General features: G+C 34.4%; 2 protein-coding genes across 6 annotated transcripts; both read right to left on the bottom strand.

Annotated features, from left to right (window-relative positions):
• Nucleotides 1–3,651: 3,651 nt before the first annotated feature.
• On the bottom strand, nt 3,652–5,589 carry LOC142606697 (uncharacterized). 2 transcript variants are annotated; one of them, XM_075778031.1, is made up of 3 exons: nt 5,483–5,589; nt 4,279–4,947; nt 3,652–4,092 (listed from the first exon to the last, which is right to left on the bottom strand). In XM_075778031.1, the coding sequence occupies exons 2-3, from the start codon at nt 4,868–4,870 to the stop codon at nt 3,941–3,943; spliced, it is 744 nt and encodes a 247-aa protein (XP_075634146.1). In that variant the 5' UTR covers nt 4,871–4,947; nt 5,483–5,589; the 3' UTR covers nt 3,652–3,940. The 2 variants fall into 2 exon arrangements, with proteins under 2 accessions (XP_075634146.1, XP_075634147.1); XM_075778032.1 differs by having other exon boundaries at nt 4,279–4,967; nt 5,483–5,565.
• A 1,794-nt stretch (nt 5,590–7,383) lies between these two features.
• On the bottom strand, nt 7,384–27,823 carry LOC142606810 (rho GTPase-activating protein 7). Of its 4 annotated transcripts, XM_075778149.1 has the most exons (23): nt 27,673–27,814; nt 27,437–27,590; nt 25,917–25,953; nt 23,997–24,073; nt 22,212–22,282; nt 22,054–22,132; nt 21,801–21,939; nt 21,551–21,670; nt 19,747–19,824; nt 19,531–19,586; nt 19,382–19,451; nt 18,018–18,105; nt 15,587–15,830; nt 14,749–14,970; nt 13,515–13,868; nt 13,349–13,398; nt 12,736–12,796; nt 12,569–12,652; nt 11,364–11,495; nt 11,124–11,293; nt 10,054–10,123; nt 8,253–8,459; nt 7,384–7,944 (listed from the first exon to the last, which is right to left on the bottom strand). In XM_075778149.1, exons 2-23 carry the CDS (start codon nt 27,485–27,487, stop codon nt 7,759–7,761), a joined length of 2,646 nt encoding a protein of 881 aa, XP_075634264.1. In that variant the 5' UTR covers nt 27,488–27,590; nt 27,673–27,814; the 3' UTR covers nt 7,384–7,758. The 4 variants fall into 4 exon arrangements, with proteins under 4 accessions (XP_075634264.1, XP_075634265.1, XP_075634263.1 ...); XM_075778150.1 differs by having other exon boundaries at nt 11,382–11,495; nt 27,437–27,823; XM_075778148.1 differs by having other exon boundaries at nt 27,437–27,823.
• Nucleotides 27,824–27,888: the final 65 nt, after the last annotated feature.

Here is a 27,888-nt window from a genome sequence, read left to right on the forward strand (position 1 = left end):
TTTTTCTTTTTTCTTTTTTTCGTTTTCTTGTTTTTTTTTCTAAGTAGAAATATATTTTAACACATTTTCAGTAAAAAATTTTTAGCAAAAAGTCAAATAAGTTATTTTCAAACAGACAATTATATATTAAAATTGTATTCAAAATTTTAAAAATATATTTAAATTATCCAACTTATTTTTAAAACCCAATAAATAAATAAAAAGCTCTCCCAAACTAGTATTTACATTCAAAGAAGTCAAACATGTCAACTCCTAGACCTAGATTGATCTAGCCCAATAAATTTAAATTGGAAGTGGAAAGAAAGAAACTTTACAAGAAAGATTAATATTTGTGGCAAGGTCTCATGATAGGAAGTATCAAGCATCCAAGGCTTGGTCATATCTTCATTGAGGCCAACAACCAAATTTTAAAACAAAAAACAAAACAGTATGAACGATTTAGTTGAATGCATGTGTAGCTGTTAAGGTTATGAGATAAAACAGGATGGATTTAGTGTGACTTGCATGATTGAAAACTTTTAAGTTTAGGACAACTTTTTTGTTTGAAAAAGAAGTTTAGGACAACTTGAAAGGCGATAAAGTTTAGCCTGCAAATTAATATGCATATTAACAACTACAAATACACAAATCATGGCTTTGTTCTTCAAGTTGAAGCTCAATCTACGATTTCCAGCTCATGAATGAACTTTGATGAGCAACTTTACAGATAAACATGGCATTAGATTTTAATTAAGTATATCAAGCATGTGGACTGACTTGAACAAATGCGTGTCGTGCGAGCATGTGTTAAGTAACACATTTGGTGTTTACTAGGTCGAACTGTGCTACATAAGTGATTACAAATAAGCCTCTATTCCTAAGCCATTTATCACTAATTTAGATCAAAGGTATGACATTAAAAGCCAGTCATTAATCATTATATATCAACCCCCACGTTACTTGATCCTAAAATTCTCTAAACCCCCACATTAATACAACATCACCTGCGACAGCGTGTGAATATCAATGCTCTTGACACTATCTATTTGACTATCCTTCTTTAGTCTTTACTCCTATTGCTACAGTAATGGTCACAACAAAATATAACATTAAGACAGAAGAAAGAAAAAGATGATATCAAAAATCAGTTTTACTCAATGAATTAATACTTGCCTGAGTGTATTTGCCATCACTTACCAGGAAATTAATTGGCAGTTTGAAGCAATGTTCAGAGCCAAGATTTAAAAAGTCAAACATATTATAATTTTTTCCTGATAATTTCAAAATATATATTATAAAGATTAGAGGGCAAAATACAAAGGCATGAAATATGCATTTTCTGTGTGTTACAATCTCAACATCAGCTTATGGGTACAAGTGATGTTTTCAAACATTTTGATGGCCATTCATTATTTTTAAAACAAGAAATAAATATAAATATAAATATGCCTAAAAATATTAATTAATTAGTTAATTATCATGTCCCCACTGTATTGTCATGATTTTTCAAAATTCATTGTGCTCTCCATGTCTTGTGTCGAATCCTGTTAGATGTTCTATAAAATGAAACCTAATCAAGTCAAATGAACACTAGGTACAAATATCAATCAAACCAAAAAAAGTAAAATACCCTCCAAACCAAATCAAGTAAATAAGAATAATCTAGGGTAAAATACAAAACTGACCCTCTAAGTTTCTTCAAATTTCATTTCAGTCCTCTAACTTTACTTTTGTTCATTTTAGTCTTCTAACTTTCAAATTAATTCAATTAAGGCTTTTCAATCAACTTTTGTTATACGTTTTGATTAATTTTTCAATTTTATAAATTTTTCTTCAAATTTTTGTAAATTAAAAAAAATCAATTAATAATTGAAAAATATTTTCTAGATTTTTTTTCTTCAAAAAATTTAACAAAAGTTAACGGAAATGTCTTAATTGAATAAATCTAAAATGAACGAAAGTAAAGTTAGAGAACTGAAATGAAATTGAAAAAAAGTTAAAGGGTCAGTTTTGCATTTTAGCCAATAATGTATTATTAAGAAGAAAAAGAATGAGGTTGTATTACATGTTTCAACTACATGCATGCACCCTCTCACATGAGGTGAGTCCCACAAGTATAGGGTCCACTCTCATGTGAGAGGGTAAATATATATAACCGACGCATTATAGATTTCCCAAAAAAGAAGAATGGGAGGACCCTCTCCATCTCCAACCTCTAGGACAAAATCCCAAGAAGGTAGGGAAGAGATGGTAAGGGTCCCTCTCAATTACGAAAAGCCAACTCCACGAGTCAAATTGTGAGTCAAAACTTTATATCGCGTGGAACAAAAATAAAATCCCACCAAAGTTAAGAAGAGAGAGTAGGTTAAATTTCTTTGACAGTTGGCTCAAGAGACAAGAGTGGGGGAAATGGATATTGCACTGCTTCAGAAAGATGTTTAGTCTCCTCAAAAAAGACAAACTTGAGCTTGTTTTCAAGTGCCAGATTTGCTGCTTATAGAGCAGCTGAAACTTCACCAATCAAAGGGTCAGATGGAGTAAACTGGATTGTAGAAACAGTAACTCACCTGAATCGTCTCTACAAACAACCACTGCAAAAGCTTTACTTAGGCGAATATCAACATCAAAATTATCATAATCTCAGTCTCCATCAGTCTCCGAAGAAAGTGTCATTTGAGCTAGAACTCAATGACAGACTACCTAGATTTTTATTTATTTTATTTTTGCATAACTACTACCTAGATTTTATAGTACACACAAAATGACAAAAACTCTAAAATTTCTGGGTTATGATATAGAATTGATAGACCTATATTTATCCTCCACACCCCCCCCCCCCCTCTTCCTCTCTCTCCTAAAAAAAGACCCTGAGATACCTATAATTAAAAAAAGAGCACAGAGTGGTGGTAATTTGTACTACCAGATAAAATTCATTTAGCTTTTATCATAATCATAGCCTGCTTCTTCTTTTTTTGTTGATAAATAACGTATTTTATTGAAGAAAATATAATCATAGCCTACTTCTATAAATCATAGTTGTGATCTAAGATCCTCCTTCCTAAATTAGTAAACTTTTATCATTAAGGAGAAATTATATCATCAGTCTATTTACAAATTCCCTAAGCCATAATCCACTAATTTGGATCAGAGTTTTGATATTAGAATCAGCTAGATCCAAGTCACCCACACTGAATTATTTTTCAGATCACCAATCAAAGCTGTAACAGCACCAAGGGAGATAATACACCACTGTCTTAATTGTCAACTCAGATTGGTAAACAGCATATAGATGACATGCTGGCATAAAATTAAAATTAGCGAACTTTAGGCTGACAACAGCTAACTTTTTAACGCAAGGGAAAGAGAAAAGAAGCAAAGGCTTGAGACATTATCAAAGACCAATAATACACAAACATAAACACATGCAAATGCATATTCACGCACAAAGTGTACAATAAAAGCTCACATATTTACAGCCAAACATAGTGCATACAGTACAATTAGATTGTGGAAAGACATGGTCTAAAGATGATTCACATCTTCAAATTTTAAATAGCAAAAGGATATTAACTATGAGGCTCCAATTTATCACTAAATGAAAATCAGCATTTGACATAAGCGTAAAATTAGCATATATAAATAAGTACGCTATTAAGAATGGACACAGACCAATTGGTAGAGTGAAAGGACGTAGACTACTAACTCTCAATGTTTAATAATCATAAGGTAGCAATGTCAATAGCAGTAAAGGCAGTTATGTAAATTATATGTATTTCAGGAAAATCCAAATTAGATTCAGATATTTGACATTTTCCAACAAGGACAATGATCCTAAGTTGCTCTGTAGCTCTCACAGAGAAAAGCTTCAGAACGAACTAAAGACTAGAAAATGAGAACAAGTATACTTTTTACAGATGATCTGCTTCAATTCCATATCTCGTTAACTGTGACGCATAGCTCACTATGTCTCAGAACTCATGACAGATCTTTTAGTTTTCTGAAAATTCCGACTTCTCCATTTTATGTTGCTTAGCCATCCAAAATCAATCACAGCTTGTCCAGACTGTAGCTTCACGAGGTGGCTTCTATAAGGTATTAGTATATTCTTGAGACCTGCCAAGCATGAGGACATAACAATCAGAACAATAGCAAAAGGCAAAGTGATCAATACCCATAAAGAAAACAACCTCCTCCCACCACAACAAAGAATTACATAACAAAATGTCTTTTTTTTTTGTGTGCTTAATCATAATGCAATGTATACCATACTAAAGAACAGGGTTTTTATGAAATGAATACCTGTAATGCACATCGTCTTATAAAGATTAGCAATACGAGCATCTCCTTTCGTAGTCATATGTGGCCTCTCCAAGCACTCAAGAAACACCAAGTCAGCCTTCAGCAGCTCGGCCTGATCATGACTGTCATAACCAATATCGTGACAATAGCAGCAGAAGTCCAACCAATCAATTGGCCTCTTGTCCCAAACTAGAGACCCATGGTCTTTCCCACTCGACCAATTAGGTCCACAATAATGTCCATACCGTGGGAACAACTGAGAAAGAAATGCTCTTGCACCTGTATGCCACGGAACCCTAGAAACATATGGTCTGAAGCGTAAAGCCACAACGCCTTCATTGTCAATAGCCCTGCGGGGTTGCGCTCGCCTCTTTAACCCTCTATTGATAGTAGTTGGTGTTCGAATTTTATCTCTAGCATTGAATGCCCATGGAAAAAATGAAAGCAGGGACCATTGCCACAACTTGATACCAAAAAGAGCTTTTTGTTTAGGTTGCTCAACTATGGCACTCATGGAACTAAGGGTTGTCACTGAATCATTGTTTGGTTGGGCCTTAAACCATGGAAGACCACCAAGAAACCCGAAATCCATTGTTGAGAAATTCAAGATGTCATCAAATTGAACAATTTTTTAGCCACAATAGAAACCTTACACATTCAGTTTTTAACCTGCCGCCAATATTACACAGCTATATATCAAGAAGAGACCACCAATATGGAAATGGGTCAACAAATCAGCAAAAACCCAATTAATTTTCTAGGCTTACCTAAGCTAAAAATCAAATCTTTGCATAAAAAAAATTCAATTGTGTTGAAAAATTATCACAACCCATCATTACTCTACATGGTAGTATACCTTCAAATTAATAAAATCACCATTCAAGTCACAAATCATTAATGAAAATTACGAAATTCACAAATTCTTGATCATTTTAACAGGTTGTTCACTCAAACCTTGTTAAGGACAAGAGAATTCAACAAAACTAGTAAATTTGAAGTTGATATGCTTTAAATTATATCAAAACAAAGAAGAAGAAAAATACAACTCCAAAGTTGTTTCATTCTTTTGCTTTCCAGCGTTTTCTCAGCTATGAACCAACCAAGATGAATATGGAAGTGTAATACACGAAAGGATACAAATATATAAGAAAAAAAATGAAGAATCAGAGAGGCATATACATCAGTATATTTGGGAAGAACTTACTTTTGTTGATAATTCATCGACAACTGACAGTTAAAGAGGTCCTCAAAAGGGTTTAGTTGGGAGAGAGAGAGAGAGACAGAGAGTTTAAAGTTTTTAAAGAGAGAATTTTCTCGATATATATATTATTTTTATTTTTATTTTCTTATTCCTGTGGGTGAAATCAAATGTGGACTTGACTGGATAAGGTAGACTAAAAATGTACTTTCATTTTCAAAATAAAATAAAATAAAAATATACTAAAAGAATAAATTTTCTTTTTTTTTCTTTTTTTAAATAAAATAAAAATATACTAAAAAAAATTCAAAAATGATTTTTTATAATGGTTAAATTGTCAAAGAGTGACTTTGTTTACAATAAAAATGGTGTTTGTGATGTGATCAAATGAAATGGTTGTTACATTCATAATTTTTCACCTCAACAAATTAAAAAAAAGTTCATAAAATTTGTTATGTGGATAGCATTACTTAGAATGTATGACCACTTGATTTTGGGGCAAAGAACTAGGATTCTTTTTATTTATTTATTTATTTTGGAAGAACTAGGACTCTTTTTATTTATTTATTATTATTTTTGTATGTGGAAGAATTAGGACTCTTTTTATTTCTTAATTTAATTTGTTTATGATACTATTTTATCACATTTTTAGGTTAGGAAACTGTTACGTAAAAGTTAAATCTCATGTACATTCTAGCCCAAAAAAATTAAAGACCATTGTAATAGTTTATTATATAGTCTAATATTAAGACTATAAATTAAACGAAATAATTATAAAACTTGATCTTAGTTCGAGAATAACTTATTTATATTAATTTATTTATCAAACTAACTTGGTGATGAGGTCGAATTCAACTCGTGTTTAATATTCAATTTAGCTAAACTTGACCCCTAGTTTGACCTAGTGCACTTTAGATGTCCAATTCAACACATGCCATCACATTTATTACAATAATTTCAAACTCCAAATCTGTAATTTTTATTATTATATGAATTCGATAGTTATAAAGAGAGAAAAGCATTTGAATTTTGAATGTCTTCGTTAAAAATACTAAGAAGTGTCAATCGAACTACAATGTTTCCAGGCCAATCCATAGTCCAAATCCTTACTAAAATCCTAACAACTTGGGATATCAAGGTGCAAGACATTGTGATGGAGGGACTCTCACTACAACAATAAAAGCCTTGAGTTGCAACCGAGCTAAACCTCTCAAAGGTGGGGCACATCATAGATGGAGAAATAAATCTCTTGGCGCTTTTAAAAATTAGAGCATCTTCAATGTAAACACGAGTGGAAGTACATTGTTTAGCAAGGCATCCCAGCATATAGAGAATGTAGAAGTTTGAAAAAAAAAATGGTTCTCTCTTTTCTAATCTAATTGGAGTCCCAATGGTGGTTGAGCCAATAACATTATGATAATTTAATTAGTAATTATTTCTTAACATATATAAATAAAGTAAACTTATTTAGGTGCCTGTTCCAGTTTTGAGTTGTTTGAAAATAGATTTCAGAGACACTATTTTGAACTTAGAAAAGATACTTAACAGACATACTTCTTGTTAATTTTCATGTAAAGTTAGTCAAGTGCCTTGTGAATATCCTAATGAAGTTAGTAAAGTTTATCAGAAGTTTTTGCTTTCCCTTTTTTTATTTGATAGTTTGAGGCCCTTCATAAATTTTCACTGCACTGCAGCACTTGTAACTTGATCTTTCAGAGATTGCTTCTAAGATGCTTGCTTTCCCAAAGAATGTGGACTTAAATAACCATATAAACTAGTAAACAAAGATCAAACCCCGAGAAGTAGCAGATATTAAAAAGGCAAGGTCAGGTATCAGAATTTAAGTAGAAGATATAATTAAAATTGCCTTGAAGGTCTGTTACATAGCAGTAATTCAGCAATGCACGTTTATGTAAAAATTTCTCAAGTACTATTGTTCACTATAAATATGTTTGTTCAATAACATACATCCACCACCTACTATTAACAAGATAAAATACTTACTCTACTTACATTGTTTATAACCAAAAACCAAAATAAAATAAAGAACCCAAGGAACAAAAGAAAAAAGACTTTCTCATCCAAAATCCAATCACATTCTCTAACAAATGTGGAGAAGGGGAAAAAGGAAACTTTAAATATGAAAAAGAGAATAATATTAAACAAACTACATTGGATTACAGAGGCTACAGATATACGCGACGGTGTCAAAGGATATACAACATTAAGAAGTAAGGCAAACTTCTTCCCAACACATTCAATGAAGCATCATCTCCAGTCAGTCAATTCCATGGCGGGGATGACGGTCTATAGACAAAGTCTTGAGAAGATGTTGTGCCGTAGTTCAAATCAAGGTTGTGGAGCTGTTCCATAAGCTGAGAACGCCTTTCCTTGAAGAAATCAAGACGAGACGTTAATTCTACTAATGTAGACGATGCTGCAGATGGATGTCTTGGATACTCTATCACCTGGAACCAGGTTGCATGGTCAATATCTAGACAATAATTGGGAAGGCAGATATAAATTAAGTGAATACTATGAACTAAAAATTGATAATAATTTCAACATATAGAATGCTATTATTTTTTTTTTTTAAAGGGATCAGGGTCTTTGTAATGATTTGCAAATCATTGGATTTGATAAGGTAAATTCAGGTGTCAAATCAAATAAATAAAATATTTGAAAGACTTTAATTATCAGAAAAAGTCCAAAACATGTGTCAAAATATTTTGCTATAGAAGTGCCATTGATTCACAGTAAGAATGTGTTGTCTTGCCTCTGCTACTCTGGAAGTGGAGGGCACGGAGGCAGAATCAACAGCACAAAGCTCATCCATTGACATACTTGTCGAAGCCTCTGTACTTTTAGAATCACTCAGGCTTGTTGAATCTATAAATTGCTTTCGAGAAGGCTGCTTGATACTGCTGCCAGGTGCTAATGCTTGTCCTTTAATACTCCTCCAGTCTGTGCCCAACAAACTCTCCTGTGGCATATGGGTTAATTGAAGATGTACATTCTTTGAAACAAGAGTTTTGAAAAAATAAATGAGGCAAAAGGTCAAACAGGATATTAAAAGGGACAACATTATATGAACATGCATTATGTAGAAATTCAAAAGGCAATTGAGAGAGATTAAAAAGGATGCAAACAGTAGTGATCAACTAGCAAATTTTCTTTTCAACTGTTATAATCAATTTAACAGACGATGGAAAAAAGAGGATCAATGTGCTGCACCCAGATGGCTTGGGTGAGGCAATCCATTCCTATGTATAATCTGGTTTCCGCATTTTTAAATTGAAACATACAGCACTACAACAGCCAATCAGCTAAACAGAATTAATGCAGATAATGACTACCTCCAGAATGTGGTCTAGGAGTTCTGCATCAAGATTTTCCCATTTCATATATAGCTAGCTGAGGAACAAATACCCCTACCCCAATACCAGAAGGATAAAAACACAAACTCATGGATATAGAGAGGTAGCCCCATCAGTGGCAGACTGAGGCTAATGAGCATCCTATTCTCATTCTTTTTTTTTAATAAGTAAATGACCATCCTATTCTCATTTCAATTTAGTTTTGTTTAATTTTAGAAATCAATTGCTGTTTATTTTAGGCTTTTGGTCAATTAGGTTAATTGAAATTTTATTTAATTTCCTAGAGTCAAGGATATCTTTGTAATGCAATAATTAGACCTTTCTAAGTCAATTAGGATTTAGTCATAAAAGTATATTCAAGCAAACTATTGACTATTGTACTCCAATGGAGACTGTTTACTTGATTGATAAAATTTCTAGAAAATTTCCCAATGGTCAAATACCGACTCCATCCAACACAAGATGGTTCTCTCTTGCTTGGTACTGACTTCAAGAAAACCTAGGTGTTGATTCCTAGGTTACCTTTTCATTTTTTTTGTTCTTCAATTTTATAGTTGCATCCATATTGGTTTTGCCCTGCATCATTCATCCCCCAATATCTATGGAGAGAGAAGTTAAGCATTAAGCAATTCATAAAGAACTGAATGTAATAAATGAAGGAAAGATAAGCAGCCTTGGCCCAGATGTTTGCCAAGTCAACTATAGTAGCTAATTCTAGTTAATGCTCAGGTACTCATTACTAGCCTCTTAAGCTTCATAAATTACTGGTCTCAGATGAGAACAGCGATATCATTTGTTAACCAAGCTAAAGTTCAATGTCCACTCATGTGAAGGAGGATAGCATCTAGGCCCACCAAGCGGGGATCCCCCACCCCCTTTCTTTCACCCTGCACTGGGAGGGAGTCCATGAAAGCAACAGGAATAGTGAAATTGTTTACAAGTGTGATGCCACCATTTCTGATTTGGTATCAGGCAAAATTACACCAATAACCAAGGACCATGAGGAAGAAAACAACAAAAGAACAAAGAAAGAGAAAGTTTAAACAGATTTGAAAGAGTGACAGAAAATGGAAATTAAATAATAGGACGATGATAAATGAACTGGAAAGATTAGCACCTCAATACTTTACAAAATTCTACCACATATATGCTCATCTCATTTGAGATATAGACAAAATGCTGAAAATTTATAGAACATACCTCGGTCCTTTGTTTCCTTTCTTGATTACAATAAGCAAGGGTTGTATCAAAATCTTGCTGAAGAAATCTCCTGCAGTAAATACGCTTATTTGGTCAAACTAGAATGTAAGTTAACAAAATTTCGAATAGAATATTGCAGCAATTTCCATATTAAACTAAAATAGTATTAACATCCTTAATTTTCATCATGCACTATGTTGCTCCAGCATCACTCTATCAAAAACATACACACGAATATAAACCTACAAGCACAGATACGTCAAACTAAACTAACAGCCATAGCCATATCGAACAGCAAAATCTGATATGGGTACTCTTGGATGCAAAGGGATACGTCTTTAACTTTCTTTTTCTTCTCTCCCTCTCTCTATGAAACTAACGGCTTCTTAATTGGTTTTATTATTTAGAGATATTTTACACCATTCAGCATCTGTTGTTTTTAAACTAAAAGTTAGCATAGTATGAATTTAAGAATATTTATTTATATAATCACTGATCAAGGCTTTCATGTTGTGTCATATACCAAATTTTTGAGAATTAACATATTGCCATATCTGTACCATATCACATATTTCTTTCCATTGTTAAGTTACATACACGCACCGAGTGGGTCTTGAACCCACAACCTTGCCCACCATCTTGCTTTTACAAGAGGAGGAGGTGCAATTTGAGCAAGAGCCCATTGACACCCGTACCATATCATATGTGTTTCCTGTCTCCGTGTCAGTACACTTTTTTTTTTTTTGAAAAGGCCGTGTCAGTGCACTTAAGCATACATAAAAACACATATTGCTACAATGGCATTGACAGATTAAGAGTTGACATTAGATAGAATTAGATCACATGTGGATCGCAATCAACCTTCATGATGCCAGAAAAAAAGGTCCCTTGGTGCGCAACTTATAACATGGGTATATATATGCCAAGATATAAGGCAAATTGAAAACTCAAACCAGTAAGCTTGAGAAACAGCCCCTACGGCCTAGAGTAAAAACAAGGCATGCAACTACTTATAACTTAACACCATAAGCTGACCATAGAAAAAAGATAACATGTTTTCTAAAACTCACTGTTGGGAATTATGGTTTTGGACATTTTGATAACGGTCACATGCATCAGAGAGGGAACCATAGTGATGCTGTCTCTGTTGATTAAGTTGATGGTGGAGTTCTGCAACTTTCTGCTTCAACCTGGCCACATCTGCTTCGGCAAGTGCAATCTCCTCTAGCTCAGCCCTTGTCTTCACATTAGTTTGAAGTCATAAGCATGTGTTATACAAGCATTTGACATGAAAGGGAAAAGAAAACTACCTTGAGATCAATACAAACCTTCGAATCCATGCCACGTGAACTGGAAAATTGTCCAGAAGACATGCTCAAACCGACTTCAAGTGCAGCTCTAAGGTCTCTTTCAGCTTGCAACTGCTCTTGCAATCTTGAAACCTATAGTCATTTAAAAGTCAGAAGACACAAACGAAGTAGATGGTGCAATTAATCTATGGTATTAAATATGCTCCACATGAAAGCAGGCAAGGTCAATATGGCTTCAACATATAAGTGCATGTGTATCAAAAACATGCAAAAAATAAAAATAATAGTTACTTATGTCATACATTGATGCTAAAATTACTTTTCTTCAAAGGAATACTAAGGAAACTCAAACTGAAAAATAAGCCAGATGCTTAAATTGTAACAGATTCAAACACTAATGTATTAACAGATAACTTATCTATCACAAATCTCCAATATCTTAACTTTGCACCACCCTTTACCTGTTCTAGAAGAACTCAGATCCAAGGCGTAATACAATAACAAAATTCTAGAAATTTGTGCAAAATGCACTAGCATCTATCATGCCAATATGCCAGAATGTTGAGCCTGATAAAATTACAGTCAATAATATGCTTCTTTTAAAAAGTAAAGTTCTTGTAGTTCAATTGTATCTAAGATTAAATGCACAGTCGTCTCAACACATTTTGAGGATTATAACTTAGAAGGTATTCTCAAATGACCATCAAATGAGGTAAATATAACACGACAGGAACCCATCACATTCAAAATGTCTAGAAAGATTGTAGCACACACTCCTTTACCACAAACACACAGACCTCGCACTCTTTAACATTCCTAGTGTCAAAAGTCAAATGGAAGAGTGAACCCAAGAATAATCAAAAAGCATGAGAATTATACAGGTAGTAGGTATGGGCTTTCATCTACATTGCCTGTTTATTCTAAATTAAAACTTGCATTAACGCACAAGTGTCGGTGCATGGATTAAGTAATGAATACCGTGAAATTACTTTAGGAGCTTTCTGTCAAAAAGTTGAGCATAATAAGATGGTTATACAGAAGATAACAGGAACATATAAGGAAGAATATCAGTGTTTATCGCATACGTACCAAAGAGCAAGAATATATTCAACATCAAGACAACAAATCCTGACATAATATTTGGAATACTTCTTGTTTTATTTTATAAATAATATGTGAATATTTAACGGGCAAGGAGGAAATACATCTTGTTCAAGTGCCAGGCGCCGCTCATGCAAAGCTTGCTTTCTTCTCTCCAAGCTTGCTTGTAAAATTGCGTTTCCTCTAGCCTGTGGATATTGATAATTAATCCTGTTAGTAAAAAAATCAATTATGATTTAGAATACAATGGTTTCAGCAAAAGCAATGTTACCTCCTTTGCAATTCTGTGTTGCAAGTCATTTTTGGCAATCTCAAGCCTCTGAATAGCAAGCCTACAAACAATACACCAAATTAATTTTTTACACAAATGGGATTACCTGTATTGAGCAAATCACATTAAACAAAGAGCTTTTTATGTACAGTTGCCAAAGCTTTCTAAAAAAAAAAAAAAACAAGTCCGTGCAAAAATACTTTTAAAATATAAAAGGGTATATATATGACATTCAAGCATTTATAGATGCCCAAATTAAAACTAGAAGCCAATGATTATCTATTTTTCCCTAGTAGCAACCAAATCCCAAAACAGTGTATTCCCAAGGTTTAAAGGTTCTGATGAAAGAAAAATCAAGTTAAAAAGTTAAAACCATAAAATGTGCAGTGTCTATGTTTCCCTAATAACACACTGTTATTGACCATAGTGTCATTCTCATCACATAAGTGAGACTGTGTGCGTGAGACTATGCATGTGTGTGTGTGTGAGAGAGAGAGAGAGAGAAATAATAATAATAAAGGTTCAACACTGACCTACATGGTTTCTCAACAAAAAAAAAACATTGACCAACATGGATTAAGCAATGTGCTAATGCATATTATAAGTATCTTACTCTTCTTCTCCAGAAGAATCAACTGATTCCATTGAGGGTGTCTTTCTGGCCTGCATAACAATCAATAAGACATTCAGATTCCTAGCATTGCACTTGAAGATACAAATCTGTAGAAAGTAGACTAGAACATCTCATGATTATTAAAACAAAGCATATGGCAACTCACATTGCTCCGTCCCCAGAATGATGATCGCTTTGCATTAACATTGGACCCTGTAACTTTACCCACTGGCTTTCCAGCACCTGATTCAAAAGCAGGCATGGGCAAAGGATGTGCTGTATCCATTGAGGACAGGATCTCTCCCATTGATCGGTAAGACTCTCCAGCAGGTGAGACACTTGGAGTGTTAATCTCATTAATGGAGTTATCACTTACATTCTTCTGCTTGCCTTGTTCCTCAGACAGTTGACCATTAGGATCCCTTATCTGTTGATGATCAACACATAAATTTGAACTCTCAGCCAAAGCATGATTCTTTTTACTAGGGGATCCAACATCTGAATCGTCACCCACAAAGGCCTGTTAAGCAAACAGAATGAAAGCAAACATCAACAAATGTGGTCTACCATAATAAAAAAAAATCTTACATATGTATACACGAGCGTGTGTGGCTAACACGCATGTGTACATGTACTATGACAGGTTACACCTTATAACCTTCCACACGCCCAAATGACAACATCACTTCATAAAAAAAAGTAGCTTAACTTAGAACTAAATCAGATGTCTAGAATGGTGAGATTTAATTTCTTTTCCAGGCACATCAACAAGGAGACAACTTTCAATTCAAATAGGATTATCAAACTTTTGATGCTTTCATCAATAGAAAAACTCTGGGAGATGCCTATTACAATGAACCTTTCCCACCATAATTTAACACATAATTGTATCGAAGCTATAATATTTGTTAAAAAGTTCAGTATTTTCATCTTCAAAAGGGAACTAAGATAGATAGCCAATATTTAAGGCTTTTATGAGAGCTCACTTAACAGTCAACAAGATAGCTAATTTAGATCAAAAGCATCAACATTAAAACCAAGATCAGCATCTGGAAGCAAAAGATAACATTTACAACACATCATGTAGGACAAGATAAACATAATTTGACATATCTACTATCTTAAACTTGAAGCAGCAATGGTAAGACCATTGAAGACAAAACAGAACACAAGATTGCAATCAAATGTTCGTTAGATGTCTCTACGTGTATATACAAATGCATGCACGAATAAAGCAAATATCTATATTTTTTTTTTTTTGATAAGTGAAGCAAATATCTATATGCATAAACATATTCAAAAATCTGGGCTTCTCTCATGAGCGTTGCCTGCATGTGTGGCAGTAGAGAGAGAGAGAGAGAGAGAGAGAGAGAGAGAGAGAGAGAGAGAGAGAGAAACACCTTATAATCATAAAGATCACTCCCAGCAGAACCACTACTTTCACTCAATTTTCCACTGTGCACACGTTCCGGATCATCATCTGTTTCTGGATCAACTTCATTTTCTGCATCATGGTATCCATTGTCTTTCATATCTAGATTTTCATCATCAGTTGAATCTTCAGTCCCACTGTTTTCAATCCGAGAATCAGCTGAAATGGAGCATCTGTTAAGATTTTCTTCCTGAAACAACAGATCACGGTAGCTACACATTACCATTTAATTATGTTACAATAGAGCACTTGCTTGAGAGTCCAACAACAACAAAGTCAAACATAAATTTGAAAGTAAAATCAGAATCAGGCCTTCATCCTAGCGTGTTACATGGGCTGAGCAGTCTAAATTGAGGTACCCGAGTTGCGACAACACTCTGTCTGGCAAAAAGATCTAAAAACTAAGAGGGAAGGGAGGAGGACTCTAACACATTATTGTGACATCAATAACTTGTTAGGGTCTGTTTGGATACCGCTTATTTTGCTAAAACTGAAAAACTTATTACTAAAAGTACTGTAGATAAAGGTAAAAGATAACTGAAATAGTACAGTGTGACCCACGAATAGTACCAAAAAGTGCAGTGGAGCCCATGAATAGTAGCAAAAATGAGCTGAATAGTGAAATAATTTATAATTTTCATCTGTATCCAAATAGAGACTTAGGCTACATTGCCGAGTCCATGTAACATAATCTGCAATAATGATAACCACAAACCAAATTTTTACCTTTGAAAAAGGTAAAACACAGAAAGCAGTTTAAACTCTACCCTTTTAATCAGAAGGCTGCTGGATGAAAAGTATCTTACATCAAAAATATTCTCATACTCCTCCAAGAGAGTTGTAATAATTGCTTGAGCATTATTAGCAGCATTTGCAGCAGCAAGAAGTTGGGCCGAACTATCACCATTCATATCAAAGTCATCCTCCAACTCACACTCGCCAGCTAATAGAGGGCGTAGAAGCAAAGGCGCCATGCAAGCAGCAACAGCTGATGGAGTCATCCGGTTCTCATGAGCATGAGAAGAGATAGTATGCATCATCTTCAGAATTCTGTGGAAAAATGTCATGAAGTTAGTAACTACATTCAAAATAAGAAAATATAGTCCTGCAACAAGCTTCACTGAAGAATCCCTAGCATCTTCAGTCTTCATTCACAAAATATGCATATTTTAATCATATTTACCTTACAATACTGACAAACACGAATGCCACCAAGCACAGATGCATCTGTTGTTTTAATTTTACTAGAGCATACGATTAGGGTACACCCAAAGTAAACAACTTCTATTAAAGCCCATCACTCCACATGCAATTAATGAAATGTAAGCATCAGTTTTTACAAAATGCTTATTTATCTTTGCCAATAAAATAGAGATTGTCTCAAGAAGACAATGCTCGAATAGTTTATGCATACTAGGCCTATCTCAGAATTAATTAGAAGGTAGAGCACATAAATAATTAGAACATAATCTTTATTGGATTTCTTAAAATAGCAACTCCAAGCTTATAATTAAGAAATTTCTGTTAAATAAGGCCTGTGTGGAAGAAGCTTAGATGCCCTTTCCAAACTATCTCTAAAGGGAACGATGAACAATCCTTCTTTACATAGCCAATATTCTTCTTACGATAATACAGTTGTCACAAAATATATTTGCACTGATTTCTATCACTTTTGATAAATTACCAATTGTCCCAAAAACTTTTTTTTTTAAAGCTAAACGATAGAATTATCCCAAAAACTTAAACTATTAGAAAATGGTGACTTTAATCATTAAACCATAATTCTAATACTCCTCCTCACATGCATGCCTAAACTACCCCTTAATAAGTAATGCCCAAAATATGAGATTATTAACATTATATATGGGAGGTAGAAAAAATGATCGAACCCAGGATTTTCTACTCTAATTCCATTATAAATATCTAATTGTCCCAAAAATTTAAGCTCTCGGAAATTGTTAGAAAATTGTGAATTTAATCATTTAGAAAATACTTCAGCCCTTCTCATAATTTTGTAGCTTTAGGTCCTTTCATATATTCATGTAGTTATTAACAAAAGAAAAGGTCTCTGTAAAAAAAAAGGTCCTTCATTCTTATATTCATTAACAAAGGAATTTGTGATTGCCAGCCTTGGACACATTTTTCACTTATCCAATCATCAGATTTTTTTTTTTTCTTATCTCTTTTTTTATGATGTGGAACCTCACCAAGGCAGGGTCCTCTGGACTCACCCCTACGGAGTAAACCGTGGATACATGACCACACCTGCCAGAACCATGTATCAAGTAATCTAGAGGAACTCCTAGTGGGGATCGAACCCAGTATGTCTGGGTCTACAGTTCATCCCAAATCCAACAAATCCAAGTTCTCAAAGAATTTTCCTTAAAGATTTAAATATAGGACATATGCTCAAACAAATGGATATCAGTGCTGTTTGTCCTCAAATTTGCTTAGTCAGCAAAAGGCAGAAAATTTGTAGATTGTATCCTTTTCCATTTTTAGCTCACAAAGGAGAGTGATCTTCCCACTGAGATAAGCAAGTTGGTTTCAGTCTACTCCCATTACAACATTGAAATTTTGAATTTATTTCATACTGGTTCTGATTTGCCTTCAGTGTTAGAATTTTTTTTATCACCCAGGAAGCAAGAAATTTGTACATCCCTGAGGACATAGATGGGTTGATATATACAAATCTAGAGAAGATACAGTGCATTTTCCTTTACAGCTTTAATGTCCAATAATACCCCAACTTCCTCCAATTAATCCCAGCCAGTTTGGTTTGGCAGCCTCTCTTGAGAAATATTTGAAGTTTAATGGAACCTTCCAGGATATTATTGTTATAACTTAATTTCTGTTTGTTAGTTGAATTCAAGTGTTATGGAACAGAGATCAATATGGACACAGTCAGACGGTCTTGTGGGGGAGTTCTAAGGAAATTTAAATAAGAGAAAGATCCATTCTATTGCCAAAAGCTGACAGAGACGACCTAGGATATGCTTCAAATTTCCTTATCTTTGGAAAAGTGCTATAAAGAAAAATAAGCATTCCTTTATTTGATCCCCAAAAAAGCACAACTAAGCTCAAATTTGCTCCCACGATAAGAAGCTATACAGGGCACCATATTACCCATAATCTTCACACTTTGATGGTCAAGTTGATACAACACTGGCAGGGGTGGGGCTATATGCCTTACAGACACTCAAAATAGACATCATGTAAAAGAGAGAAAGCGATTACCTCTGTAATAAGCGCCTGTTTGGTTCAGGAAATGTCTCCAATATTGCTGTGCGCATTGCATTTATCCGAACTTCTTTCCGATCAATTTCTTATATAGTAGGAAAAGCAAAGCAACAGCATTAACCCTTTAAGTATAAGTGTACAATCAAATCCACTATAAAAATATAAGCTGATAATTCTATGCACCCAAATTTTATTAGAAAACAAAAATATATTGAAAAACAGAAAATCATTTAAACCAAACATCTGAACATAATCCATAGTCTTTCTTTAATATATGTGTACCAGTTCCAAAATCCTGTTGACAGAACATAAAGAACTTTACTATTCCATACAAAAGAGAAACCTAACCCTAGAACTGGTATACTGCATCACAAACAGTAGTATAAATAGGAATTGTTTCCTCCGAGGCATAAACATCAAGTTCAGTCAATGATCCAAGATGCGTCTTTATTTATACGTAATCAATTTATATCGACATACAACCTGGCTGGAAAGTGGAAACCCACGTTCAATTAGAGCCAATGAAACAGAGCAACTAGCACTATGGAAGGATCCAGTCTCCAACATAGCATTCTCAAGAAAAGCATAAGAAAGAATCCCAAATGCTAAAAAGCAACTTTGCCTTTGATTAACACATATCTTTAGTCTTTTATGCAGGCAGTACAAAAATATAAAATAAAAATAAGAGCTATAGCTTCTTTTTCTGAGTAAAATAAATTTATTAAGAAAAAGAGTAGCAATAATTGTGTACCAAACTACACCAGGAGGATTACAAACTCAAGTTCAAAGTCTCTATAAAATTAAGAAAATGACAAGAAGGAATACTGCCAAGGTTTGTCTTCCATTCAAACAAACATCTCAGCACAGTATTGTTTGGTGACAGGATGCTCAACCCCTTCAAACGCTTTGTCATCATGCTCACACCAGATTGCCCACATAACACATAACAGGACCACCTTCCATATTTTAGCACTGCTATGGCAATCGAATTTACCTTCCATATCTTAGTGCCTCTATGATAATGGAATTTCCTTGCCAACAGTAAAACATCTAAGACATCAACTTTGGCATAACCCAAGAGACTCACACAAAAGACCTCTGAATATATTAATGATGTAAGTCTTTAGCTTTTGTCAACTTGCTTCCTAAACTATCATCCTTTTTGCATGATTGATTCATTTGTTTTTTTTTTCACACCTAAAGTAAAGAGTCTAATGACTACAATCTGCTTTACAACCATCTCCCAAATAAATACTACAGACTTCACAACAAAATAATGACATATCATTACAACCATGAACCATCCCTTCTGAAAAAATATAATAGTAAGGACACAAAATAATAATAATAGTTGAACTTACTGTAAGCCTCCAGCAATGCAGTGCAGCAGGATGCTGGAACCGGAGAAGAGGGTAACTCCCGAAGGATATGCTGCAGATTGAACAGTTTCAATGAATATTGAACTCTAAACTTTAATGGCCATGAAGGGCATTGAGTAGTCAGCAATTACCTTAACGCAGTCTCCAACAACATGAGCATCCTCATCAGGAGCAAATTCAGTCTTGCCTAAAAACAATAAGATCATCAGGAAGGGAATAACCTCAATTAGAAAGGTATGTGTATAACCAGTTAACATAGACTCAAAACAAACTACACATTCAACAAAACTAAAATAATATCTATAATTTTTTCCTACTTTTAGTAATTGCTAGAGCAGAAAAGCTACCTTGTTCATACTCTTGAACCCTGTGGTCTACCTCCTCAACGTCTGCAGACTGTCGTAAAATACCTTCAACATTAGTTCCTGTTGAATAAAACAAGGTCAATAAGCAGAAAGTGTTGGATCAGGAGGAAGACATTTTCTTTGCATTTTAATTTCTCTCCTTAATTGAATTTCCAAATTTGCTTTTCCACTATGGTTCTATGTAACACTTTGCACTGATGATACTCAAGATAAACTAAATTCACGAACATCAAAGTTGCAAAGTAACATGGGTAACCCTTTGCTAATGTTTGTTTGTGGTAGCTCAGTCGGTCATGTAGTATCATCCAGCTGGCATTCACTTCAAACAACAAGAATTTGTTTTTTCAGGGGTAAGTATACTGTAGAAATTTGTGATGGAGTGAGAGAAAAGAGAATAGAGAATACATGATGATTTACATGGTTCAGCCTTGTGGCCTAGATCCATGTTGCAAGAGTCCAAAAGGTTACATTATCTCATACGCTTACATTACAACAGAATCCATATTTATAATGGAGATTACAAACAAAAGTCAATGACCATTTGAATTGCACATTGATTGCTTCAATCCCTTGATTTATTAACCAATCCTATTATTTTCTCTGGCAATCAATATCTTGATTTGGTCTTCAATGACATGAAAAAGAATTATACTTTCTAACATATATTAATCAGCCAGATTTCATTTTTCACATATCCAAACTACTTATTATTTATAGATAGATGCAGTTTTAGGAAAACTAAAAATCAAGTCATGAGTCATTCAAATGCCATTTTCCTATGCCTTTTTTTTTTTTTTACACAAATCATTAACAGGCAACCTGACATACGTACCAGCAATGCAACCAAAAAGATGTGACATCTAGCTAGTTCAACTAGCATGGGTGTCATTTGAATTGAAACAAAATAATTAACACACACACACACACACACCCCTAAGAAGCACAAGTGCGGATTCGGGTTTGGGTGCGGGTGCGGCAATTTAGCAATTTTTGAATAAATAAGGTGCAGGTGCAGTGGGATATGTTTTTAATAAATTATTAAATTATTTTTCTATAATGAATCTAATATTTTTTTATATAAAAAATTTCAAAATGAAGGGGTAGAGTTTATTATGAAAAAACAATTATTTATGATCTGCTTTTAATAAAACCAATATTTTTGGTAATTGTAAACAAAGAACCACCTTCCAAGAATGTTCCTTTACTCCTTTTCCAAGCCCACCCGTGTGAAACAATTGACTTTCTCACCTACTTAATTTATATTCTTTTGTCCTAACTTCTCATCTGAACCTTTATTCTTCCTACCCTCTTCTAAGTTCTAACCATTTCTTTGTGTCTTCTCATCTTCTTCTTCCTTCTCTTTTTCTTTTTTTTCTTTTTTCTCTCACAAGGCCACATGAAGCAGAAGAAAGGCGGCCAGCGACATGGTGGCAACCTGTTTCAGCGCTCGTTTCCGTCGGAATCGGGCTGAATCAGCCCGAATCCAACAAAAAAAAAAAAAAAAGAGGACTTGCAAATCGGCATATCGACAGCTACACAGCGTGTCGGGTGCGGGTGTGGCAGCCCTAAAGCCACACCTGTGCTTCACACACACATAAAACTTGAAAAGGGAATGAGATCAATCGGATCCGGGGAGAGAAATAACATAGACAGGTGCCTAACAAAAAAAAATTGTTTATGAATAATAAAAATAGAAAAGGCTTAAGTTTACAACATAGAAAAAAAGCATTTGGTGTAGAGTAACTTAAAAAAAAGAAACAAACAGACAATTGATATCACAACTTACCGTACTTCTCAAGAAATCGAAGAGCTTTTTCAAGAAAGGATGGACCTCCATCAATATCTTCTAGTGCAAGCAAAATTGGTCTTCCAACAACCAAGGATTTAACCGGACGCTTATCCCTCCCTGGATGAAATACATGAATCTTGTAATATTAAACTATGTGCACACACGCACAATAAACATGTGCACAAACACAAAACTCAAAGAAGATTAACTGATATTAGGATGAAGATTTCTAATAAAAAGTACAAACATTGATTGAAGGACCCATCAATTGAATCATTAGTGTCACCCCGAAAAATCCCATTAACAATAAGGGCAGCACTTGGTGCTTGTGCAAGGGCGTGCTCTAGGGCTGTCTTCCACTCATACAAATCCTCAGATGTCTCAGCCTGGCATTTGGAAAATGAACATTTTTACAGGAATGTGAGACGTAATGATACAAAAATATTTTCCTTCCACTATGGAAGAAACTAGCAGTGATAATAAACTAGTAAATGAAGCACCTTTAGAGTAAAGGCTCGCCCATCACGCCCATCTGGAAACAATACAGTCAACAATTTTTTATCTTCCCTAACAACAACGCTGCAAGGCAAACAGTTACATCTATAAGCTACATGGTTGATAATACTTCTACAAAAATAATAGCAGTGATCATGCATACCTCCCAGAATTGTTTAAGTCAATGCCTCCCAAAGTCAGATTTACTTCACCACCTCTTTGCGGAAGTGCAGTCTAAAAGACAAAAAAAAAAAAAGCATTTGTTTCAATTAACTTATTTAAAATTATTACTGTCCCATAAATTGTGTATAAAAAGCTGGAAACACCATATAACTAAACACAATTTTATTGCCTAACAAATCATCTCTCATTACCCATTATGTTCTGTTCATTAAGTGGATAACGAAACCAAATTTTAACATCTTTCACAATCAAGGTTTGTTAAGAAGGATAACAAGTAAAGCAAAGGACAAAACTAGCAGCACTAACCACTAATAAAGACTAGCATTTAAAAAAGACAGAAAAAAAAAAAAGAGCATAAAGTTTTTAATTTCTTTGCATGCAATGAGAGAAGAGACAGGAAGATCTCCTCACTGTTCAGCTTTATATTTGGTCCTCACCTTTTATCATATATGAAGGGATGGAAAGCAGTTAGATAAAGTCACACTTTATGCTAACTCTCGTTCTTAACTTAAACTACATTTCTAAATCCCTTCTCACAACAAGTTAGAAAATTAGTTTAATAATGCTTTGCAGAGTGCCTCCCAAAAATAACTATTGGATTATCCAGGAATTAAATAAGAAATCCATACCAACAAATGATGTTCCCAATGTGAAAGCTGAGAGGGGGGTGAAAGGGGTTCCTTATATCATGAAGGAAAACCAAATTTGATTGCCCAGAAAGAGGGTTGTAACCAGTAATGGAAGAATATATGCAACTCAACAGCCAGAGCGTTGGTAATTGGAGGACTGATGTTGATACCACAATTTAAAGCTGCAGAGGGATCCCTTTTGGCAGGGAAAAAATTGAGTTTCAACAACCATTGACAAAGTAGAATACTGCATCTTCTCTTGAGGAGCTCAGAAAACATAGGTCTGGGCATATTCTAAGCTTTAAAGGACTAAAGCTTTGAACGATATATATAGGTGTGAATCTCTTAATCTAAAAATAAGTCTCAAAGTTGGCAGCAAAGATGAAAGAGAAAACATAAGAGGACATTAAAAATGATGTGCAGTGTTTCTTTGCAGTCAATCTACATTGCAGAACCCAGTGGAGAGGCAATAACATATTGTGCCTCCTTTCTAGAAGGGGCTTCTGTTTGCAGCAGGCACCAGAGGGTAAGAGAGAGATGGTCCCCATCACTATTTATGCATATCCTGCACAGCAGCGATCCTTGCAAGGTTTGACAATAGGTAAAATATTAAACTGCAGCCATTAAAAAATGGATTTGATCCTCTACAGCCAGTTTAACTAAATGAGGTCCTACTACATATCCTTTGTGGGGGAGGGAAAATCAGGGTAACTGTCGAGCAGGTCTCCCTTTGTCTGGTTGGCAACATGTATAAGCTTATGGTAGTTTTTCAAATCAAAATTAAGATTTATGATACTCATTCAGGAAAAAAAAAAAAATAAAAGGCAGACATGCCTTTGAATGAATGGCTATGGGCACAACTTACATTCCAGGACTTGATGATGTGTTTATGGGATTCAGCAATTCATGCCAAATATGCCACTTTACAACATTTCCAATAATGCATTCCTAGTAATGCAAAAAGGATACACAATCCACCAAAAATAAAATACTCATGCAACAAATTGCAGCTAGAAGCATCCTCCAATAATTTAGAACAATTAAAAATAAATTAATTAAGAATTGGTAAAGTAAATAAACCATATGAACATAATTCAAAGCAGAAAGAGAGAGAGAGGTCATCTACTACTACTAACAGGATCACTTTTGAAGAAAACTAGGGAAGTGCGTGTGAGGATAAACCACCGCTTCTTCCAAGATTTCCAGCCTATTCCTGCAGAAGTTCAATAAAGCATAGCATAAGCAATACCAAACAACTTTTATGTGAAAGTAATATAACGAGCATATACAATTATCTGTAAAAAGAACAAAGAACTTCATACAATGGGAAAACTCCAACTGCAACAACAAAGAAACCATTAACATGAACTATTTTATAAGAAGATGGAGCCAATGGGTGAAACAATGTTATTTTTTAGGACTAATTCATAGTCCAAAACAATCCCAACACTAATTGAAAGATTAAACATTGATGGGAGACAATAAATGAATAAATTCACCATTTCTTAACAACTTAAACTTTAGGAGAATAATCTATCATGGTATTATTAGAGTAGCTGGTCCTAAAATCAAAACCTGTCTTCTCTCTAACTCCCATTTAAGAACTTAAAAATCTCAAGTGTTGGGCCACTTATTAAGGGGAAGTATGGGCCCACACAAGGAAGAGTGTTATAATATTTATTATGTTATATTCACCATTTCCTAACTAATTAAGTTTTTTGGAAAATTGGTAAGCTATCATAAAAATCGGGGAGGACATTTCTAAGAGGTTCATCACCACACCACACATCATCTAAAACTGAATACAATTTCGATCCCCTGAATAAGATTACCATCCCCAACAATGAATTTCACATTGTTTGAAAATATATTCCATCATCTTCTAATATACTTCCACAGAGTCACCCTCACCCTCTAATATACTTCCTCACAGTTACCCTGTAAGACCCCTTCCCCATATTTAGCCCCCACAACCTTTTCTCAAAAGATAATCCCTCTCAGTAGCATAACGCCAAAGCAGCTTCCCTTAAAGAGCTTGGTTAAAGACAACTGGCCTCAGGATCCCTAAACCTCCAAATTTGACAGGGAAGCAAACCACGTTCCACAACACTACACGGCATGACCCAAAGAACCTCAAATAGTGAACACTCCATGTTCCACAACTCTTGAGCTACTGGGCAGTGTAGGAGGAAATGGTCAGTGGCCTCCCCGTTCCTCTTACACATGCAACACCAATCCACCACTGCCACCTTTCACCTCCTTAACTTATCAATGGTTAAAACTTTCCCCAAAGCCATTGTCCAAATAAAGAAACTAACCATTTGTAGGCACTTTTGGTTTCCATGGAAACAAATTGAGGTTTGGGGATTGTGAGGCCCTATAATAAGAACGAACATCAAAAACAACCCTAGGAGAGAGTTTCCAATACATTTTATCCACCCCATTCCTTCTCCAAGATCCAGAATATATAAGGTCCATCAAGGATGCAACCAATTCTAACTCCCAATCTTGAACCAGTCTAGTAAATCTGATATGCTAACCTCTTCTTAAGATAGTAGATTCCAACACATCAAAGATATTCTAATTTTTATTTTTTCCACACAAGCCACGCAGCAACAAAGAAAATTAATTCCTTCTTTAAACTACTTTTTTCTACTAGCAAGTTACAAATGAACCCAATGAGTCTCGAATCCATGATCTTGTCCTCCCCCTAGTTCTTATGAAGAGAGGAAATACAATTTGAGCTAGAGCTCATTAGCGAAGCTCCAACTACTGAAAACAACAAATTTTTCAAAAGCTATCAAAAATATTTTAGGAAAAAAAAAACTCTAATATACTTTTACCCCATAATCATAAAAATACTTTCAATCCATGTGCTTCTTTTTCCCTATTACTTTTTTATTTAATAATCCTTTATGATTACTTCTACTCCATTATCATACAAAAGCCATGTAATTAAAGGTATATGTGATAACAATCACAACAAATATAAATGCTGGAGAACCTGAACAAATAAAATTAATGAAAGAAAAGGCAAAAAAAATTTCTTTACCGACCTTTTGAAGATATGAAAAGAGGGCCACTCTTGAAAACCTGTCAAAATATCTGATGAGTTAGAAACCATGAACAATCACTGCATACCTAGTGCTGAATGAAGCTAAATTTAGCATTACAAAGGGGATGGAAAAAAAAATTTACATGCTTAGAGCACCTATTATGATTTAATTAGTTAACAAAGCATGCATTACCAAACCCATCAATAAAATCCAAATAATTAAAAGTTAAGCTAGAATGATTTAGGGAATTATTAAATTAACCGCCATTTGAAAAGCAGGGAAAACCCTCATAAAAGTTAGTTGTTTTTCAAAAGATATCCTACTACATAAGCCAAATAGTTTGGGGTTGGACAGGTTCAGTTAACGATGTTAAAAGCTTACAGAAAACAGTTTGAGAGCTTAATGACATACTTGGTTTTTCAAATGAATTAAGAATGGCCTACATGTGTGAGGCATTTAATAATCAGAGCTCAGTATAGTACCCATTGGGATATGGTGAACAAAAACAATAACCTAAGTAACTTTGAAATTCTAGCAAAGTGTACAAAAACCCAAATAACTTTTTGACATCCAACAACATCAAATTTTTATTCACCGGAGTCCTCTCTAAATCCTCATTTACTTGTACTTTCTAAATTTTAACTAGAAAATTTTCCTAATTTTCCTTCCCAAGTCACTAAAAGACATAACAAGTGGTAAAAAAACGATGAGGTCGCACCTATGTATGTGCATGAACAGTGAACACAGACAGAGGCAAACACACACCCACACATCACAGACAGATGTTAGCAGTTCTCTTATGAAAAATTGTTTTTATTATTTTTTAATTTTGTCCAAATGACAAATTAATTGAAAACCACAGATTTTGGACCCAACTTTTTTTTCCCCCAATAAGGCTCATCACATCTTGATACCTATTTTTAGTATGAAGCATAACAAATTTTCTCACATATTATTAGGGAAGCTAATACCAATCCTAGCTAGTAAAAGCCCCTTGGTGCCACACTAGAAACCTCAAACTGAACATTCATTCCTAAAAATTCTCCGCACCAACATTGTAAGACCCGCGAGTCATATCATCCACATCAGTCCCATAAAAATCAGTTAATAACAATACAATCCAATTAAAAATAAATATACTACAGCAATATTACATTAATAAACACAATATCAAAAATACATTATCAAATTTAGCAAGAAGAAAGTCATCGAACTTTCAAAATTTCTTAAAATTTTTCATTAACACGGATCCAATTAAACGCTAAATCGTCAACCTTAACTAAGCCTAACATCAACAATTTAATTTAACAAGGACCCTGTTCGGACTTCAATCTTCAATTACTTTCTCTTCTTTAGTTTCTCACAGAAAACAACCAATTTAAGTAAAATACATTTCCTACAATTTTCATATTTTCGGATTTTCTAAATAAGAGATTAAAAAAAAATTTTAAAAAAACCTAAACTTTTCCTTCCAATTCTAAAAATTTTTTCGGTAACCAAACAGGAAAAGGTCATAATACCGTATTAAGCCCAGGGCGGGGCCGCTCGAAAGCCGCTACAGGAGCCGACATTTTCGCCGCCGATTATCGCCGGAGCTACATTCTTCACTCAGCACTCGAAGCAATCGAACCACTCCATTGAGTCAGATCGGCCGAGTCAGAGAATCGCCGCGATCTGAAGCGAAAGCGAGCGAGCGAGCAAGTAAGTTAAATACCTTTTTTTTTTTCTTTCTTTCTAGGGTTTGCGATTTCGATACCTGATAAAGACTCACCAACAACCAAAACTGAACAAGTATAAAACCTTCTCTCTCACTTCAATTTTATATATAAAATAATATTATAAATTCTCTATCTTTCACTGATTTTGCTTTTCCCAGAAGGAAGAACAGGAAGTAAAAAAAAAAAAAATGTTTGATTTTTTTTTGTTTTTTTTTTGGGGGAGTATAGATTAGGTGGAGAAGGAAGTGAGAAAA

The sequence above is a fragment of the Castanea sativa genome, chromosome 8, assembly GCF_040712315.1.
Source record: "Castanea sativa cultivar Marrone di Chiusa Pesio chromosome 8, ASM4071231v1".
In the NCBI taxonomy this organism is placed as follows: domain Eukaryota; kingdom Viridiplantae; phylum Streptophyta; class Magnoliopsida; order Fagales; family Fagaceae; genus Castanea; species Castanea sativa.

Bases quoted from the DNA above. Each gene is read 5' to 3' on its own strand.
- LOC142606697 (XM_075778031.1), bottom strand. From the start codon at position 4,870: ATGGATTTCGGGTTTCTTGGTGGTCTTCCATGGTTTAAGGCCCAACCA. The intron at 4,093-4,278 runs GTATTCATTTCA...CATGCTTGGCAG, and splicing joins TAAGACGATGTGCATTACAG to GTCTCAAGAATATACTAATA.
- LOC142606810 (XM_075778148.1), bottom strand. From the start codon at position 27,487: ATGTCGGCTCCTGTAGCGGCTTTCGAGCGGCCCCGCCCTGGGCTTAAT. The intron at 21,671-21,800 runs GTTTGTACTTTT...TATTTCATCCAG, and splicing joins TGATGGGTCCTTCAATCAAT to GGAGGGATAAGCGTCCGGTT. The intron at 19,825-21,550 runs GTAAGTTGTGAT...TTTATTCAACAG, and splicing joins TCGATTTCTTGAGAAGTACG to GAACTAATGTTGAAGGTATT.